Genomic DNA, 18,012 nt, shown 5'->3' on the forward strand with positions numbered 1-18,012 from the left:
GGGGTGGGTCAGTGTGTGAGAGGGGTACGGGGGTGGTTCAGTGTGTGAGAGGGGTCCGGGGTTCAGTGTGTGTGAGGGGTACGGGGTTCAGTGTGTGAGAGGGGTACGGGGGTGGGTCAGTGTGTGAGAGGGGTACGGGGTTCAGTGTGTGAGAGGGGTCCGGGGTTCAGTGTGTGAGAGGGGTACGGGGGTGGGTCAGTGTGTGAGAGGGGTCCGGGGTTCAGTGTGTGAGAGGGGTACGGGGGTGGGTCAGTGTGTGAGAGGGGTCCGGGGTTCAGTGTGTGAGAGGGGTACGGGGGTGGGTCAGTGTGTGTGAGGGGTCCGGGGTTCAGTGTGTGAGAGGGGTCCGGGGTTCAGTGTGTGAGAGGGGTCCGGGGTTCAGTGTGTGAGAGGGGTACGGGGGTGGGTCAGTGTGTGAGAGGGGTCCGGGGTTCAGTGTGTGAGAGGGGTACGGGGGTGGGTCAGTGTGTGAGAGGGGTATGGGGGTGGGTCAGTGTGTGAGAGGGGTACGGGGTTCAGTGTGTGAGAGGGGTCCGGGGGTGGGTCAGTGTCGATGTGTTGGAAGTGGATAATGATTGTTGTAGCTCTGATTTCTAACGAATTTGTTTTCTGTGATGAAAGTTAAGATTGAAACTTATTGAGGATATTTCCTGATTTGTTGTGGTTCGACGATGTCAGATGGAGGTGGGGGTCTGAGCCTTCCAGAGCTGGTGCAACAGGTAAATCCCTCCTCCCCGGACACTCCATTGAGAGTAACACACCCAGCCCAGCCCCTCTCTGTCCATGTGCCCCCCCCACCTGTCACCCTTGGTCTCTCTCTCTCCATCTCTGCTCCACTTACCCCCCCCCCCCCCACCACCAGTGTCCTCTGTCTAGCCCTCGCTGCCCCCCCTCACCCTTCCTCCCTCGCCCTCTCCCCTTCCCCCTCGCTCTCCCCCTCGCCCTCTCCCCTTCCCCCTCGCTCTCCCCCTCGCCCTCTCCCCTTCCCCCTCGCTCTCCCCTTCGCCCTCTCCCCTTGCCCCCCTCGCCCGATCTGACACTCTCACTTGAAACTGAACGGTTGTAACCCTGGCTTTGCTCCCTCTGTTGAAGGTGGCTCTGTTGAACTGGCTGAATTCTGAAGATGATGCGAGCAAACAGTTATTGGAAACAGTGACTGGAGCACGAGTGGCTCACGCTCTTTTCCAACACTTGACAGGACAGGACGCAATTGACTTGTACAAGGTAATGAGAAAGGCGATCTCCCCGAGGGAGCTTTACTCTGTATCTAACCCTGTGCTGTACCTGTCCTGGGAGTGTTTGATGGGGACGGTGTAGAGGAAGCTTTACTCTGTATCTAACCCCATGCTGTACCTGTCCTGGGAGTGTTTGATGGGGACAGTGTAGAAGGAGCTTTACTCTGTATCTAACCCCGTGCTGTACCTGCCCTGGGAGTGTTTGATGGGGACAGTGTAGAGGGAGCTTTACTCTGTATCTAACCCCGTGCTGTACCTGTCCTGGGAGTGTTTGATGGGGACAGTGTAGAGAAAGCTTTACTCTGTATCTAACTCAGTGCTGTACCTGTCCTGGGAATGTTTGATGGGGACAGTGTAGAGGGAACTTTACTCTATATCTAACCCCGTGCTGTACCTGTCCTGGGAGTGTTTGATGGGGACAGTGTAGAGGGAGCTTTACTCTGTATCTAACCCCGTGCTGTACCTGTCCTGGGAGTGTTTGATGGGGACAGTGTAGAGGGAGATTTACTCTGTACCTAACCCCGTGCTGTACCTGTCCAGGGAGTGTTTGATGGGGACAGTGTGGAGGGAGCTTTACTCTGTATCTAACCCCGTGCTGTACCTGTCCTGGGAGTGTTTGATGGGGACAGTGTATAAGGAGCTTTACTCTGTATCTAACCCCGTGCTGTACCTGTCCTGGGAGTGTTTGATGGGGACAGTGTAGAGGGAATCCCTGGAGAGTCATTTGGAAAGTTGAGTGAGTGGCAGGTGGAGGATAATGTGCTGAAAAGTGAGTTTTTTAATGTGTGGTCAGAAGAGAAAAGTAGAATATGTTTGGGAAGCTGTGAAACTTCCAAATGTCGATGCTGAGAAAGAGAAGGAACATGAAGTTAGCAGCAGGTGCAGCAAGCAGTTAGGAAGGCAAATATCATGTTGTCCTGTATTACCATGGGGATTGGAGTACAAAAATGAAGAGACCTAGTTCACGCCTTTGGTGGGACCACATTTGCAGTACTGTGCGCAGCTTCGGTCTCCATGTATAAGGCACAATAAACTTGTCTTGGAGCCTGTCTAGGGAAGGTTCCGGAAAGTGCTCCCTGGGTGGAGGGGTGACCCTCCAATGAGAGGCGGAGTAATTTGGGGTTTACATCCTTCTGGGGTTTAGAAGAATGGGAGGTGATCTCATTGAAACAGACACGGTTTTGAAGGGGTTTGACAGGGTGAACGCTGAGAGGTTGTTTCCCCCTGGCTGGGGGGACAGTCTCAGGGTAAGGGACCGATCATTTTGGACTGAGATGAAGGGAAATTACTTCACTCACGAGGGTGTGAGTCTTTGGAATTCTCTACCCCGGAGAGTTGTGGATGCTCCGTCGTCAAATACACTCCACTGGAGATCAGAGGGTTTGGTCGTGCAGTTCATAGCGATAGGTAACATTACAGCAAGCTGAAGGAAGGGCATCTGGATTGCCAGACTTTCATCCTCCATACCAGCTGGAGTCACCTCAGGCTGAGTTGAAACACAATCCCATTTTACAATGGGAAAGGAACCTTCTTGCATTCGGCATGAGATTTTGATCCTGTGGGGAGGAGGTGGGAAAGTGGAGTTGAGGTAGAGGATCTGCCCTGATTGTATTGAATGGCAGAGCAGGCTCGGAGGTGGGGTGTGGCTGAATGGCCTGCTCCTGCTCCTATTTCATGTTAAGGGAGTCTGGCTCCCAATCATCCAATTCTTGCCCATTTCACATCATCCATCCCTATCCTGGATGTACTAAAGAATGGCAGGTAAGGGGGAGCTTGTGACTATCTCTCTGCTACTTTCCTTTTAAGTCGTAAGAAGTTTAAGAAATCCACCACCTTCCATAGAATCACAGAACATTTACAGCACAGAAAGAGGCCACTCAGCCCATCGTATCTGTACCAGCCAAAAAAGGAGCCCCCCAGCCTCACCCCACTTTCCAGCGTTCAGTTTGTAGCCCTGCAGGTTACAGCACTTCAGGTGCACATCCAGATACTTATTCAGCGAGTTGAAGGTTTCTGCCTCCACTCCCATTTCAGGCAGTGAGTTCCAGACCACCCCCCCCACAACCCTCCGGGTGGAAAGATTTTCCTCATCTCCCTCCCTAACCTTTCTACCAATCACTTTAAATCTATGCTCCCCCCCAGTCACTGACCTCCCTGCTAAAGTAAACAGGCCCTTCCCATCCACTCTAACCAGGCCCCTCACAATTTTGTACACCTCAATCGAATCTCCCCTCAGCCTCCTCTGTTCCAAGGAGAACAACCCAGCCTCTCCAATCTCTCCTCATCGCTGCAATTTTCCAGTCCCAGCAACATCCTCGTAAATCTCCTCTGTACCCTGTCTAATGCAATAACACCCTTTCTGTAATGCGGTGACCGGAACTGCACACAGCACTCAAGTTGTAACCTAACTAATGATTTACACAGTTCCAGCATAACCTCCCTGCTCTTATATTCTATGCCTCTGCTATTAAAGGAAAGGATTCCATATGCCTTTTTAACCACCTTATCGACTGGTCCTGCTACCTTCAGGATCAGTAGACAATCGCTCTAAGGCCCCTCTAACGTCTCTCAGTCTCCTCCCATTTATTGTGCGATCCTTTGCCTTGTTCGACCTCCCCAAATGCATCACCCCACACTTCTTCTCTGGGTTGAATCCCATTTGCCACTCTTCTGCCCACCTGACCAGTCCACCTGCAGTCTATGGCAATCCTCCTCGCTCTCGCTGTCAACCGTGCGGCCAATTTTTGTGTTGTCTGCAAACCTCTTGATCATTCCCCCTGCATGCACGTCCAGATCATTAATATACACCATGAAAAGCAGGGGGTCTAATACTGAGCCCTGGGGAACCCCAGTGGAAACAGCCTTCCAGGCACAAAGACACACCTCAACAATTACCCTTTGTTTCCTGCCACTGAGCCAATCTTGTATCCAGCTGGGCCCCATGGGCTTTTATTATTATTATTATTATTATTATTATTATTTTAAACCACGATTAACCGCTTGCTGCTTTTGCCCACAGAGACAATGTATCCTTGGCATCGTGGCGTTTGTGAAAGAAAATCCAAGGGCCTCGCAGTCTCAGCTGAACAAGGAGCTGGAGAAGCAAGTGCTGTTGTTTGCAGCGAGAGTGCAGGCCTTACAGTAACTGCCGGCGATTGCGCCGGACTTCCTGACCCCCCCCCCCCCCAAAAAACCCGGTCCCGCTTTGGCCATTCGGCCCGTCAAGTCTGCCCCGCCGTTCATTCAATGAGGATGCTCTTCGTTCTGTTCCCTGCAACGATCCCTATTTTGCTCCTGACTGTGAGACACCAAGTCCCCCAACCTCCTGTGGGCTGGAGCTTTGGAGATGAGGGCTCGTTGCTGGGGGTGGTCTGAATAGAGGCGATTTTGATTGATCTTATAGGTTAGGTCATGAAGTGGTTATAATATGCTCCTTTTGCACGTTTTTCCAAACTAAATTAAACCTCTGTGAACAAACACTTTGCTCTTGAATGTGTCATCTTGTTAAAACTCCGCTTCAGGCTAAATTCTCTTTGGCTTTTGTCAACACCTGGGTCAAGAATCATTGATTCAAATCCAATCCCAGCCCAGCAGGGGTCAAAATATTGTTTTCAGGTCTGAGAGGGTTGGAAGGGGAGGCGGCTCAGGTGCACTATAAACGCCAGTACAGAACTAATGGGCCGAATGGCCTGTTGCACAAGTTGTGCAATGTATCTGTTCCCTGTGATTTGCTGCCGGGCCGGGAGGTGGCGCTGCTGGTGGAGACCGGGCCGGGCGGTGGCGCTACCGGCGTAGGCCGGGTCGGGCCGGGAGGTGGCGCTGCTGGCGGAGACCGGGTCGGGCCGGGAGGTGGCGCTGCCGGCGTGGGCCGGGAGGTGGCGCTGCTGGTGGAGGCTGCGCCGGGAGGTGGCGCTGCTGGCGGAGGCCGGGCTGGGCTGGGCTGGGCCGGGCCGGGCGGTGCGAGCGGCAGCCGCTGTTTTGCGGCTCCGGCTGAAGATGGCGGCGGAGGGCGGAGGGAAGGAGCTGAACGAGATCAAGTCGCAGTTCCGGACCCGGGAGGGAGCCTACAAGCTGCTGAGTCTGTCCGAGTACAGCCGCCCGAACCGGGTGCCCCTCAGCGCCACCCAGGGCACCAACCCAGTGCGGGTCTCCATGGTGAATGTGCGGGACCAGAGCGGCAGCGGGGACCGCATCTGCTTCAATGTGGGCCGCGAACTCTACCTCTACCTGTACCGGGGCCCCAGGAAGGTGAGGCCGGAGCCGCCGGGCGCGAGGGGCTTTCGGGCCTGGACAGGATGGAGCTCCGGGCGCGGAGACCCAGCCCCATCCGGGTTCATGTTTGCACCGAGCAGAGGTCAGGCAGCAGAGGTCAAGGGTTGGGGGTTAGTTTTGAGAGGGGTGATGGTGGAGGAGGACTGGAGTCAGGGGCTGAGGTCAACTAATGGGGGTCACAGTTTGGGTTCGGGTCATGGTGGGGGTCAGGAGATAAGGTCAGGGTACCGGAATGTCAAAGGTTGTGTTCAGGTCTAGGGAGGTCAAGGGTTGGGTTCAGGTATAGGGAGGTCAAGCGTTGGGTTCAGGTATAGGGAGGTCAAGGGTTGGGTTCAGGTATAGGGAGGTCAAGGGTTGGGTTCAAGTATAGGGAGGTCAAGGGTTGTGTTCAGGTATAGGGAGGTCAAGGGTTGTGTTCAGGTATAGGGAGGTCAAGGGTTGTGTTCAGGTGTAGGGAAGTCAAGGGTTGGGTTCAGGTGTAGGAAGGTCAAGGGTTGTGTTCAGGTATAGGGAGGTCAAGGGTTGTGTTCAGGTATAGGGAGGTCAAGGGTTGTGTTCAGGTATAGGGAGGTCAAGGGTTGTGTTCAGATATAGGGAGGTCAAGGGTTGGGTTCAGGTATAGGGAGGTCAAGGGTTGGGTTCAGATATAAGGAGGTCAAGTGTTGGGTTTGGACATCAGGAGGTCATGGGTTGAGTTCAGGTATAGGGAGATCAAGGATTGAGTTCAGCAGTCTGAGGTCAAGAATTGTTGGGGTCTTGTAGCAGGGAGTGGAGTTGGTGGGGGAGATTCACTGCTCATTGGTACGTGCGCCAGAGGCAACTAGAACACGGCAGGACCAGGGGCAGAGGATTTAGCACAATGCAGAATATGAAAAAACTTATCTGTTAGAGCAGTGAAGTATAACTGTATTTGTAATGATGACAGCGTCTGATAGTGGAAATACTCAATGAGTTCTCAAAAGGATCAGGCTCTGCTTTTTCAACTGTGTTCCATTAAAGGCCACACTGACCCTGAAGAAGACTCCCTGGGCAGGTACAGCACGGGGTTAGATACAGAGTAAAGCTCCCTCTACATTGTCCCCATCAAACACTCCCAGGACAGGTACAGCACAGGGTTAGATACAGAGTAAAGCTCCCTCTGCACTGTCCCCATCAAACACTCCCAGGACAGGTACAGCACGGGGTTAGATACAGAGTAAAGCTCCCTCTACACTGTCCCCATCAAACCCTCCCAGGACAGGTACAGCACGGGGTTAGATACAGAGTAAAGCTCCCTCTACACTGTCCCCATCAAACCCTCCTAGGACAGGTACAGCACGGGGTTAGATACAGAGTAAAGCTCCCTCTACACTGTCCCCATCAAACCCTCCCAGGACAGGTACAGCACGGGGTTAGATACAGAGTAAAGCTCCCTCTACACTGTCCCCATCAAACACTCCCAGGACAGGTACAGCACGGGGTTAGATACAGAGTAAAGCTCCCTCTGCACTGTCTCCATCAAACACTCCCAGGGCAGGGACAGCACTGGGTTAGATGCTGGATGAAGACTTCTCCTTGGATGATGGCATTGATTGCACATTGTCTACCTCAGCAATCAGGCCCGGACAGACAGCCTCATGCACTGCTGGTCACAAACACTGTCATCACCAGGTTTTTCAGTCAGGTTTGCCCACTTGTTTCCTGAACTTTCGCCTCCTTTCCCTGCTGCTATCACTGAAGTTTATGGAGAGGCAGCTCATCCTCATGGCACCAAAAGTTCAGCCCAGCTCTTTACAAGGCAACTAAATCCATCATCATCACAGCCTTTCTAAATAGTGAAAAGCCAGAAACAGTGGAGGCTCAAAGAGAGTTGGGTAGAAAAAATAATCAAAAAGGCAAATGAAGTGTTCACCGTTATATCTTCGAGACAAGGGAGTCAGTTACATGCTTCAGTTATACAAAGCCCTGACTACACCACATACTGCTATGAGCAGTTCTGGGCACCAGACCTTAGGAGGGATATATTGGCTTTAGAAGGAGTGCAGTGTAGGTTTAGCAGACCTGCACACCAAGAGTTAAATTCAAGAGGAGATTCTGGGACAATATAGACAGAGCTTTCCTATGTATCTAACAAATGCTGTACCTGCCCTGGGAGTATTTGATGGAGACAATGTCGAGGGAGTTTTACTCTGTATCTAACCACATGCTGTACCTGTCCTGGGAGTGTTTGATAGGGACAGTGTTGAGGGAGCTTTACTCTGTAACTAACCCCGTGCTGTATCTTCCCTGGGAGTGTTTGATGGCTACATTGTAGACGGATCTTTATTCTGTGTCTAACACCGTGCTGGACCTGCCCTCAGAGTGTTTGATGGGACAGTGTAGAGGGAGCTTTATTCTGTATCTAACCCTGTGTTGTACCTGTCTTGGGAGTGTTTGATGGTGACAGTGTAGAGGGAACTTTACTTCTGTGTCTAACTCCGTGCTGTACCTGCCCTGGGATGTTTGATGGGGACAGTGTAGATGGAGCTTTACTCTATACCTAACTCTGGCCTGGGATTGTTTTTTGGAGACAGCGTTGAAGGAGCTGATTAGAGTGACTACACTTTTTTAAAACAAAATTCTTCAATAGCAGGAGAGTTTTGAAGTAGGTGTAATAATCTCAGGATGAGGAGGTCAGCCATTCAGAAATGTAGTGGGAATTTTCTTCACTCACAGGGCTGTGAATCTTTAGAATCCTTGACCCCCCCTGTATGAGGCAATTAGGGTATCGGTGGGAGAGTGGAATTGAGGTTAAAGATGAACTGTGACCTTCTTGGATGGCAGAGCAGGCTCATGGGGCATTATGGCCTACCGCTGCTCCTAATTCTCATGTTCTACATGAGTCTGTGTTGCTGGTCTGGTATTTGGTTGAAAAATGTGCACAACCTTATTAAGCAATGCCTTCCATCGCTCAGATATCACAGAGTGATACAGATCTGGAACTCTCCTCCCATAAACATGTTGCTGAGGCTGGGAGTTAATTGAAAAGTTAAAAACTGAGTGATATGTTTTTGTTTTGCAAGGGCAGTTGAGGTTACAGATGGAGTTAAGATATAGTTCAGACATCACCTGGTTGACTGGTGGACCAGGCTTGGTGGGCTGAACGGCCTACTTCTGTCCCTAACGTGTTATGCTGGAGTTTTGAAGGCAAACAAGGTGTAGAGTTTCTCCATCTTAAAACAGCTCTGGTGTACTTACAGCACACACTTGGCATCTTGTCACCTTAGTGGGATTTGGGCCATTAATTAGAGTTGAGTTATAAAACTTTTGCTGCTTGCAGTACTGACACTCTGAGCTTTGTTGATTAAAAATGCATCTTTTATATTCTCTTTAGGCGGCAGACCTAAGTAAACCCATTGACAAGCGTATCTACAAAGGGACGCAGCCGACCTGCCATGATTTTAACCAGTTCACTGCCACGCCCGACAGTGTCTCACTTGTAGTCGGCTTCTCCGCAGGACAGGTCCAATACCTGGATCCAATCAAAAAAGAAACCAGCAAGTTGTTCAATGAAGAGGTAGAGTGATCACCCAAGTTATGTGTTGCACTTTTGAGGCTTGACTGATTTGAACAGTCACTTTCTATCCAGAGGGGCAGCAGTTTCTGTTATCCTGTCCTCGTGGAGTGACTGAGAACGTCCCCAAGTTTTCCAATGCTGCAGTTATGGTGCAGCTTAAGGATTCACCCATCACCCCTGTGCTTGCAGCTGAATTCCACCTCGCTTTTACATTCTCATCTTTGTTTCCAAACCTCCCCATGGCCTTGCCCGTCTCTATCTTTCTAATCCTCTCCAAGGTCTCTGCCTCCCTCAAATTCTGGCCTCTTGTGCATCCCCAATTTTAACCCCTCCACCATTGACACGTTGCTGAGGCCCTAAGCTCTGGAATTCCCCCCCAACCCCCCCACCTCTTTATCCTCTGACACATTCCTGAATGCCCGCCTCTTTGATCAAGCATTTGGTCATCTGCCCTAACATCCTGTCAGGTAGCTCGGTGTCAAATTTTGTTGCTAACACTCCTGTGAAGCACCTTTCAACATTTTACTGTGTTAAAGGTGCCGTCTAAATGCAGGTTGGTGTTGACCTTGAGTCTAACCCTGGCGATGGCACTAGTTTCATTCACCTTTCAGCTGTGGGTGTAAGTGTTGGGAACTGGAATATTTGCCTCCTTTCATCCTTTACAAGGGGATGAATGGGGAAGGGGAGCAACTGGGAGATGGTCAGCACTGTTTTTTAAATGTTCATCCGTGGGATGTGGGCTTTGTTAATGTTAGAATGGTGCTGCCTTAGAATACGTGCTTTAAGCCCAACTGGGGGAGGATTAGGGAATCATTGCAGGAGTATATCAACCAGTTCACTCTGAGCGGGAGAGTCTGTCATTTTGCTGTCCTGGACATAAACCTGTGTTAAAGGTACAGGCTAGCTTCAGACTCATTCTTCCTCAACATAGAATTATTGGATTTAACAGGCTTCGCTGGCTGGGCCAGCATCTATTGCCCATCCCTATTGCCTCTTGAGAAGGTGGTGGTGAGCTGCCTTCTTGAACCGCTGCAGTCCCTGTGGTTTAGGAGCACCCACAGTGCTGTTAGGAAGCTGTCTCCCTCCTCCCCAGGCTGAAGATTGGGTGGCGCTTTTACTGAGGGCCATTAACTGAGAAGATTCTCATTTATTGAGATGTTCCTCCCACTCACTCCATTCTGAGACTGTTGGAAATGTTATTTTTATGATGGCTCTGTTTATCCTTTTCCCCCTACTCACACCCCACCCCCCACCCCCAACTTCCCGAACTGTTCCCCCACCCTGTCACATGGTGCCGTGTACCTGGGCTGCCCTTGCCCCATTTTAAAACCACTTTCTTCCCACTGAACGAACAGAATGAATGACATTTGGGATCTCATACAGTCACCTGGGTTAGATTTAAACCCAGCTCTTCCTCTAACACAAACCTGACTTTTTTTTGTTTGGACTTTGTGATCGGTCACTTAGCCTTTTTAGTGTTTGGTGTTTTGAAATTTGCAGGCAATCTCTGCATTTGAAACACATTTGAATGCTGCCGTGGGATTCCTATTCTGGGTTAAACTCTCCACACCTACCACCTCCCACCTCGTCCCCAAAGCTCATCCAATTTGTGATGATTCTTCACATCACGGAGCTAAATTGTCAGTGTGAAGTTTGTGCAGCAAGTAACCCCGAGTCCACTTTCAGTTATTGACTGAAAACCAAGCTTCTCTTATCTGCACCTGGGCATATGTTGAATGACAGGGCACTCTGTCCCATTCCTTATCTGCGCCTGGGCACAGGTTGAGTGACAGGGCACTCTGTCCCATTTCTGGGCTTCTTGCCCAGCAGCCACCAATGGAACGGGAAAACTCTCCTATGAGAGCTGGGCCAGGATCCCAAATCCCTCCAGTGCTGCCAGTTTTTGTTTTCCTGCTTCTTTTACAAAAGTTTAAAGGGCTTTTCTTCCTCTTTGCTGCGCAGAGATTCATCGACAAGACCAAGGTGACCTGCTTGAAGTGGATGCCAGAGTCCGAGAGCCTCTTCCTGGTCGCCCACACCAGCGGCAACCTCTACCTCTACAATGTGGAGCATCCGTGTGGCACCACTGCACCCCACTACCAGCCGCTGAAACAGGGGCCTGGCTTCGCGGTCTACACCTGCAAGAGCAAGTCGAGCCGGAACCCTCTACTGAAGTGGTCGGTCGGCGAGGGCGCCCTCCACGAGTTCGCCTTCGCCCCTGATGGCAAGCACGTGGCATGTGCCAGCCAAGACGGCAGCCTGCGGGTCTTCCACTTTGACTCGATGGAGCTGTACGGCGCGATGAAGAGCTACTTTGGGGGGCTGCTGTGCGTGTGCTGGAGCCCGGACGGCAGGTACATCGTGACGGGGGGCGAGGACGACCTGGTGACGGTCTGGTCCTTCTGGGACTGCCGGGTGATCGCCCGGGGTCACGGTCACAAGTCCTGGGTCAGCGTGGTGGCCTTTGACCCTTACACAAGCAGCGTTGACGACGGAGAGCAGCCCGAGTTCAGCGGCAGCGACGAGGACATCCAGGAGCACACCCCCTTTGGCCGCAATCGGACCAACAGCACTTTATCCAGACTCTCCAAGCACAACTCGACGGACGGACGGGCAACGAACGTGACCTACCGGTTCGGCTCCGTGGGGCAGGACACTCAGTTCTGCCTGTGGGATTTGACGGAAGACATTCTGTTCCCCCATCAGCCCCTCTCGCGAGCTCGGACACACACAAACGTGGTGAACACAGCCGTCCCTGGCTCCCTGAGCTGCGGAAGCCACACTGGTGGCCTCGCGCTGGAGGCCAACGTGGCCAACTCCATCCCGCACTCTCTGTCCCGGTCAAACAGTCTTCCGCACCCGGCCGTTACGAACACCAACAGCAAGGCCCACACGACGGACGGGGGCGTCCCATTCAGCATCAGCAAGTTTGCAACACTGACGCTCCACGAGCGCAAAGATAAAAGCGCGGAGAAGGACCACAAACGGAACCACAGCATCGGGCACGTCATCAGCAAGAGCACCGACAAGCTCAACTTGGTCACGAGAAACAAACTTGACTCTGCAAAGACTTTGGGGACGACTTTGTGTCCCCGCATGGACGAGGTGCCCTTGCTGGAGCCTCTGGTCTGTAAAAAGATCGCGCACGAGAGACTAACGGTGTTGATATTCCTGGAGGACTGCATAGTCACTGCTTGCCAAGAAGGCTTCATTTGCACATGGGCACGGCCAGGTAAAGTGGTGAGTATGGGAGGGATGGAGATTGACCAGAGTCATTACCTCTGGAACCTCCTGCAGCCTTCGAACCCTCCCAAGATCTCTGCACTTCTCCAATTCTGGCCTCTTGTACATCCTGAATTTTAATTGCTTGACCATAGGCGGCTGAATGGCGGCTGTGCATTCAGCAGCTTGGGCCCTAAAGTCTGGAATTCCCTCCCTAACCTAATCTCTGCCTCTTTGCCTCTCATTCCTTTTGAGACTGCCTTAAAGGCCACCCCTTTGACCAACCTGTCTAAATATCTCCTTATGAAGCTCGGTGTCAAATTTTCTTTGTCAAATATCTCCTGTGAAATGCCTTAGGACATTTTATTACGTTAAGGGTGCTATAGAAATAAAGTTGGAGTTGTTAGTCAGTTGGAAATGAACCATTGCAGTGTCCTGTTTGAGAAGAGCTAGTGTTGGTAGACAATCGCAGCACAAGTGACAAAGGTTCTTGGAGCAGTTTGTACCCATGTGTAAATGTGATTTCTCTAACCTCCAAGGTTTCTGCATTCTACCCATTCTGGCCCCCTGCACTTCCCCAGTTTTCTTCACTCCCCTGTTGGCGGCTGTGCCTTCAGCCTGCACCCTAAGCTCCAGAATTCACCTTAAATCTCTCCATGTCTTTCCTTTTTAAAACGATTGAAATCCGCCTCCGTGACCAAGCCTTTGATCACCTGTCCTTTTATCTCCTTATTTTGTCAGGTAATGCTCCTGTGACGTACCCAGGGACATTTGACTACTTTTAAGGTGCCACGTAAGTGTTGCAATGTCTCTAGGATCCTACAGGAATGGCTAAGCAGAGCAGAGATTAATGAGTGAATCCTCTCCCCACAAATGGCGGGATTTTGAACTTACAGCGACCTGAGTTTATATAGTGCCTTTAATGTAATAAAACATCCCAAGACTCTGCAAAGGAGCTTCATGAAACACTTAAGGAGATACGAGGACAGATGGCCAAAACTTGGTCAGAGGTGTGGGTTTTAAGGAGTGCCTTGGAGGAAGAAGGAAATGTTTAGGGAGGGGATTCTGGCGCCCCAGGCCCAGGCAGCTGAAATCACGGCAACCAGTGGTGGAGCAATTAAAATCAGGGACGCTCAAGGAGCTGTAATTAGATGAGTGCAGATATGTGGGGTGGTTAGAGATTACAAAGAGGTGAAGCCATACAGGGATTGGAAAGCGAGGATGAGAATTTTAAAATTCGGGTGTTACCTGACCGGGAGCCAATGTAGGTCAGCAAGCACTGGCAAATATATAAGGATCTTGCCCACACTGAGGTAGAGAGAGTGGGGAGATGAGGTTATTTTGTCTTTATTTGTATTGCTAACTCATGGCTGTGCTGTGTGTCAAATTAAATCTATTGTACCCTGGTCCCTTGCTCCATGTCTGGACATTTGCTCAGGGATTCTGTTCTTTGCTAATTTTCCACCCCCCTTCCTGGAGGTGCTCTGGGCATAGTTCTGTGGTACTGGACATAGGAACAGCCTCTTGAGCCTGTCCTGCCATTCAGTGAGATATGGACCATACACCATATACCTGCCTTTTCCCCATACTCCTTAAAATCTTTGCTTAGCAAAAAATCTATCAATCTCATTTAAAATTTACAATTGATCTAGCATCAACTGCCATTTGCGCAGATGGGTTTTTACGACAATCGATGATAATTTCATGGTCTTCATTCCTGAGACCAGTTTTCAATTCCAGACTCCCCAACCAGTAAAAATAGTTGCTTTTATCTATCTGACCAGTTCATCTTAATATCATAGAATTTTAACAGCACAGAAGGAGGCCATTCAGCCCATCGTGTCTGCACTGGCACTCCAAATAAGCGTTATGACCTAGTGCCATTGCCCTGCCTTTTCCCCATACCCCTGCATATTATTCCAATTCAAATAATCATCTGATGCCCTCTTGAATGTATCCACCACACTTCCAGGCAGTGCTTTCCAGACTTGAACCACTCGCTGTGTGAAAATGTTTTCTCTCACGTCACATTTGCTTCTTTTGCAAATCACTTTAAATCTGTGCCCTCTCATTCTTGATCCTTTTACGAGCGGGAACAACTTCTCCCTATCTACTCTGTCCAGACCCCTTGTAATTTTGAACATATCTATCAAATCTTCTCTCCAAGGAGAACAGTCCCAACCTCCCCAATCGATCGTCACAGCTGAAATTTCTCATCCCTGGAACCATTTTTGTAAACCTCTTCTGCACTCTCTCCAATATGTTCACATCCTTCCTATAATATGGTGCCCAGAATTGTACACAATATTCCAGCTGATGTCTAACAAGTATCTTATATAAATTCAGCATATGCTCCATGATCTTGTATCTATGCCCCTATTAGTAAAGCCCAGGATACTATATGCTTTATTAACTGCTCTCTCCAACTGTCCTGCCACCTTTAATAATCTATGCAAAATGCATCATCTCACACTTCTCTGCATTGAACTTCATCTACCACCTATCTGCCCACTCCACCAATTTGTCTGTGTCCTTTTGAAGTTCTACACTGTCCTCCTCGCAGTATACAACACTCCCAAGCTTCATATCATCCACAAACTTTGAAATTGTTCCCTGCACACCAAGATCAAGATCATTAATATATATCAGGAAAAGCAAGGGTCCCAATACCGATCCCTGGGGAACTGCACGGCAAACCTTCCTCCAGCCCGAAAAATATCCATTGACCATTACTCTCTGCTTCCTATTTTTCAGCCAATTTTGTTTCTACATTGCTACTGTCCCTTTTATTCCATGAGCAATAACTTTTCTCACAAGTCTGTTGTGTATTACTGTGTCAAATGCCTCTTGAAAGTCCATGTACACCACATCAACAACATTACCCTCATCGACATGTTCTGTTAGCTCTTCAAAAAACTCCAGCAAGTTAGTTAAACACGATTTCCCCTTTAGAAATCCATGCTGGATCTTCCTTATCAACCCATAATTTTCCATGTGATTACTAATTCTATCCTGAATAATTGTTTCTAGAATCTTGCCCATCACTGAAGTTAAACTGTCTGGTCTGTAATTGCTGGACTTATCCTTACAACCTTGTTTGAACAAGGGCATAATGTTTGCAATTCTCCAGTCCTCTGGCACCTCCCCTGAGTCTAGGGAAGACTGAAAAATTATGGCTGGTGCCCCTGCAATTTCTACTCTCACTTCCTTCAATTCAAGGAAAGGAGCATCTCCTCACCAAACTCCCTCAGTTACCAAACTCCAACTTAAGCACTCTACTACAGCCCAAAACAGCACTCCAGTGCAGACAAAGTCAGCATGATATGATAACCTACTTTTATACTCTCTGAACCTAGCCTCTGAAAACCTGATTAAGTCAGTTAACTAATTAACTAGTTACAGCCACAAACAGAGCCTCTATGAGTCCTGTTTTAAGGATGGACTAAAACTCACCTCCTTCCAACCCGAACAGCAACTTTTAGTTAATTGCTAAATTAAAGAAAGAGTAGACTTTAGATATATTTTAACCCTTAAACTCCCTCAGTTATGCAACCCAAAACAGCACTCCCGTGCTGAAATTTTGATCAAATCATCTCTTAATCTTCCAGAATCCAGATAAATCTAGGTTGCACTTCATCCAAGGCCAGTATATCTTTCCACAATACTAAAGGTATCATCCCTCTGGTACTTTAGCTGTGGTCATTTTTGAAGAGTAATGGGACCGTAGTGGGATGTACCCAAAGCATTAGCTTGGGCCTCTGAATTACTAGTCCAGTGACATTACCACTACCCTAGCATCTCCCCTTCGACATAATTGAATGGTGGAACAGTCTTGAGGGGCTGGATCAACATGTTCCTTTTGTGGTTACTCACTTTAAATAATCCCTGTCACTGGAAGGGTTTCACTGATTATTGAATCATACAGCACAGAAGGAGGTAATTTGGCCCATCGTGTCTCTGCTGGCTCTTTGAAAGATCTTTCCAGGTGATCCTACTCCCCTGCACTTTACTGATAGGGATGGAGAGTTTGGATTCCCACTGTGAAGAAGTGCTTCCCGACATCCCCACCTGGCCATCCTAGCTGGAACTTTAAGGTTGTGGTCCCTTTGTTAACCGGCATGTTGTGGTAACCCGTGTGTATTTCCTATTTTCAGGGTCTGCTGTCGGCACAGAATCAGGCTAATTCGCCAAGCGGGACCGTGGTGTAGCTAGAGTCTGATGCAAAAGTACTTTCTGCTGCGTGGGCACAGCCAGTATATCGGCACTCGCCCGTCGTTTGTCGGAGCTGCTGATGCACTGATGCTCCCGGTTCTGGGATAAGGAATCCCCAAACTGCAGCCGTCACTGGGGGAAGAAAACTCCTTTATTTATTAATAGTTTGAAACTAAATCCCTTGGCGGAGCTTGAACCTCAAATCACTTCTAATTTATGTAACTGTACAGTCTAAATGTAACCCAGCGAGCAATGTGGGGAGCTTTATCAGTGTCTTACTACAGATAGATTATTATATATTGTGTACATAGACAAAGGAACTAATTAAGGACAGGGCAATCAGTGTAATTCTCATCACAGTATCAGGTACAAGCAAAGAGCAATACAAATCTCATGAGCGTCAGAAATAGGATTGGGTCAAAAACAGGTCCCAATTTTTGGAAATGTTCATCTCCAATCTGATGCGGAAAGAGGAATTGAGGCCTTGACCGAACAATACGTCTGCTGTTGTTTGCAGAGCGGGCCAACGGAGCATTGATGGTCGCCATTTTTTTTTATTTGCACTTAATTGAGTTGTTCTACCGGAAACTGAGCTGGGATGCACTACATTTGGTGGCATTAGCTCTGGCCATAAATATTGTCTCTGCTGTGATTTGCAAATGATAACAAATGACTGGTTTCTCCTTTATTAAAATATTTAAAATATGTTTCTAACACGGTGGGGGTTGCTTTTCTTGACTCGTTCTAGCGTGGAGAGAGCAAGGTGAGCCTCTGCACGCTATAGAGGCAGTGTACACATAAGACAGCACTGCCATTGTGAACTTATTTCTGACTCGGATGAGGAGAAATTTCTTCACGCACACGGTTGTGAATCTTTGAAATTCTCTACTCCAGAGGGCTGTGGGTGCTGGGATGCTGCATATATGCAAGAGTGAGATCACTAGATTTTTTTGGGCAGTACAGGAATTGAGAGATGTTTCAATAAGGTGGGAAGATGGTGCTGAGGTAGAAGGTCAGCTGTGATCTTATTGAATGGTGGAGGTGGTTTAAGGGGGCAAATGGTGTCGTCCTCTTATCTCTTAATGCTTCCATTTTAACTGCCTGCCCACCGGATTTATCTGGCCCCTGAACAAGCAAGCATGGGAGGCCACCAGCTAGATTTCCCCTTGCTGCATTTTGGTGGCAATATCAGTCTATGGGCAACTTCAGCCCAGGTGTCTGTCAATTGGTATCCCTGGAAAATGACCATCCCCCATGTTTTAAGTGGGATTAAAATGCTCTTATTGGTTTCAGGCAAACAGTTCCTGAACCACCTGTTCATCCCAGCAGATCTAGGTCGTACACAAACAGACAAGAGATCTATGAAAATGGGTATCCACTCCTAGTTCTTATACCTCTGGCAATTGGACGACATGTCCATTATAGTGTGAATGGATTTGGCCCAGAGGTGCCCACTCGTGATTCGAACTTGTACCTGTGTCGTGCAGCAGATGATGCTTCAACAGTGGTTCACTGCTCGATTTGAAACACATTGTT

At 49.2% G+C, this 18,012-nt stretch overlaps 1 protein-coding gene across 6 annotated transcripts; it reads left to right on the top strand.

The window, feature by feature from the left end:
* The first annotated feature begins 5,179 nt into the window (after nucleotides 1-5,179).
* On the top strand, nucleotides 5,180-17,187 carry LOC121272709 (WD repeat-containing protein 20-like). 6 transcript variants are annotated; one of them, XM_041179470.1, is made up of 5 exons: nucleotides 5,180-5,483; nucleotides 8,860-9,042; nucleotides 11,005-12,282; nucleotides 13,006-13,057; nucleotides 16,419-17,187. In XM_041179470.1, exons 1-4 carry the CDS (start codon nucleotides 5,232-5,234, stop codon nucleotides 13,018-13,020), a joined length of 1,728 nt encoding a protein of 575 aa, XP_041035404.1. In that variant the 5' UTR covers nucleotides 5,180-5,231; the 3' UTR covers nucleotides 13,021-13,057; nucleotides 16,419-17,187. The 6 variants fall into 6 exon arrangements, with proteins under 6 accessions (XP_041035404.1, XP_041035402.1, XP_041035401.1 ...); XM_041179468.1 differs by having other exon boundaries at nucleotides 11,005-12,274; XM_041179467.1 differs by lacking the exon at nucleotides 13,006-13,057.
* Nucleotides 17,188-18,012: the final 825 nt, after the last annotated feature.

Source organism: Carcharodon carcharias, chromosome 34 (genome assembly GCF_017639515.1).
Source record: "Carcharodon carcharias isolate sCarCar2 chromosome 34, sCarCar2.pri, whole genome shotgun sequence".
NCBI classification, from domain to species: domain Eukaryota; kingdom Metazoa; phylum Chordata; class Chondrichthyes; order Lamniformes; family Lamnidae; genus Carcharodon; species Carcharodon carcharias.

What these genes read in the sequence shown, in the direction of transcription:
- LOC121272709 (XM_041179467.1), top strand. Translation starts at nt 5,232, where the DNA reads ATGGCGGCGGAGGGCGGAGGGAAGGAGCTGAACGAGATCAAGTCGCAG. An exon ending in TGTACCGGGGCCCCAGGAAG is followed by an intron (nt 5,484 to 8,859) that starts GTGAGGCCGGAG and finishes TATTCTCTTTAG; the next exon opens with GCGGCAGACCTAAGTAAACC. An exon ending in GCAAGTTGTTCAATGAAGAG is followed by an intron (nt 9,043 to 11,004) that starts GTAGAGTGATCA and finishes TTTGCTGCGCAG; the next exon opens with AGATTCATCGACAAGACCAA.